Source organism: Myotis brandtii, unplaced genomic scaffold, assembly GCF_000412655.1.
Source record: "Myotis brandtii unplaced genomic scaffold, ASM41265v1 scaffold579, whole genome shotgun sequence".
Classification (NCBI taxonomy): domain Eukaryota; kingdom Metazoa; phylum Chordata; class Mammalia; order Chiroptera; family Vespertilionidae; genus Myotis; species Myotis brandtii.
In genome coordinates this window covers 894,490-894,743 of record NW_005370171.1, presented here as the reverse complement: position 1 = coordinate 894,743, position 254 = coordinate 894,490, and the positions used below count along the sequence as shown (strand labels likewise).

General features: G+C 68.5%; 1 protein-coding gene across 1 annotated transcript in view; it reads right to left on the bottom strand.

The window, feature by feature from the left end:
- Positions 1-254, bottom strand: part of AP5Z1 (adaptor-related protein complex 5, zeta 1 subunit) — a 17,551-nt gene that overhangs the window by 11,941 nt on the left and 5,356 nt on the right. Inside the window, 1 exon segment of the mRNA XM_014549993.1 lies at positions 156-248. Coding sequence (XP_014405479.1) covers positions 156-248 — 93 coding nt within the window.

Here is a 254-nt window from a genome sequence, read left to right as displayed (position 1 = left end):
CAGACCACAGCCCCCGGGGTCCCCCTTCCCCGCCCCCTAAGGGGCCCGGTGGAGAGGACTTTATATGTGAGGCCCTTGAGCGCTGGTGTAAGGGCACAGACTCAAGTGCCAAGGTTTGCGCCCCCCGCCGGGCACGCCCCGAGGTGACCACTCACTTCCTGTTGTACTTGGTGGCCGAGACGATGAGGAAGAGCCTGCGCAGGGCGTCCAGGGCCTCGGGCCCCGGCTCCTCCTGCCGCAGCAGCGCCCTGACC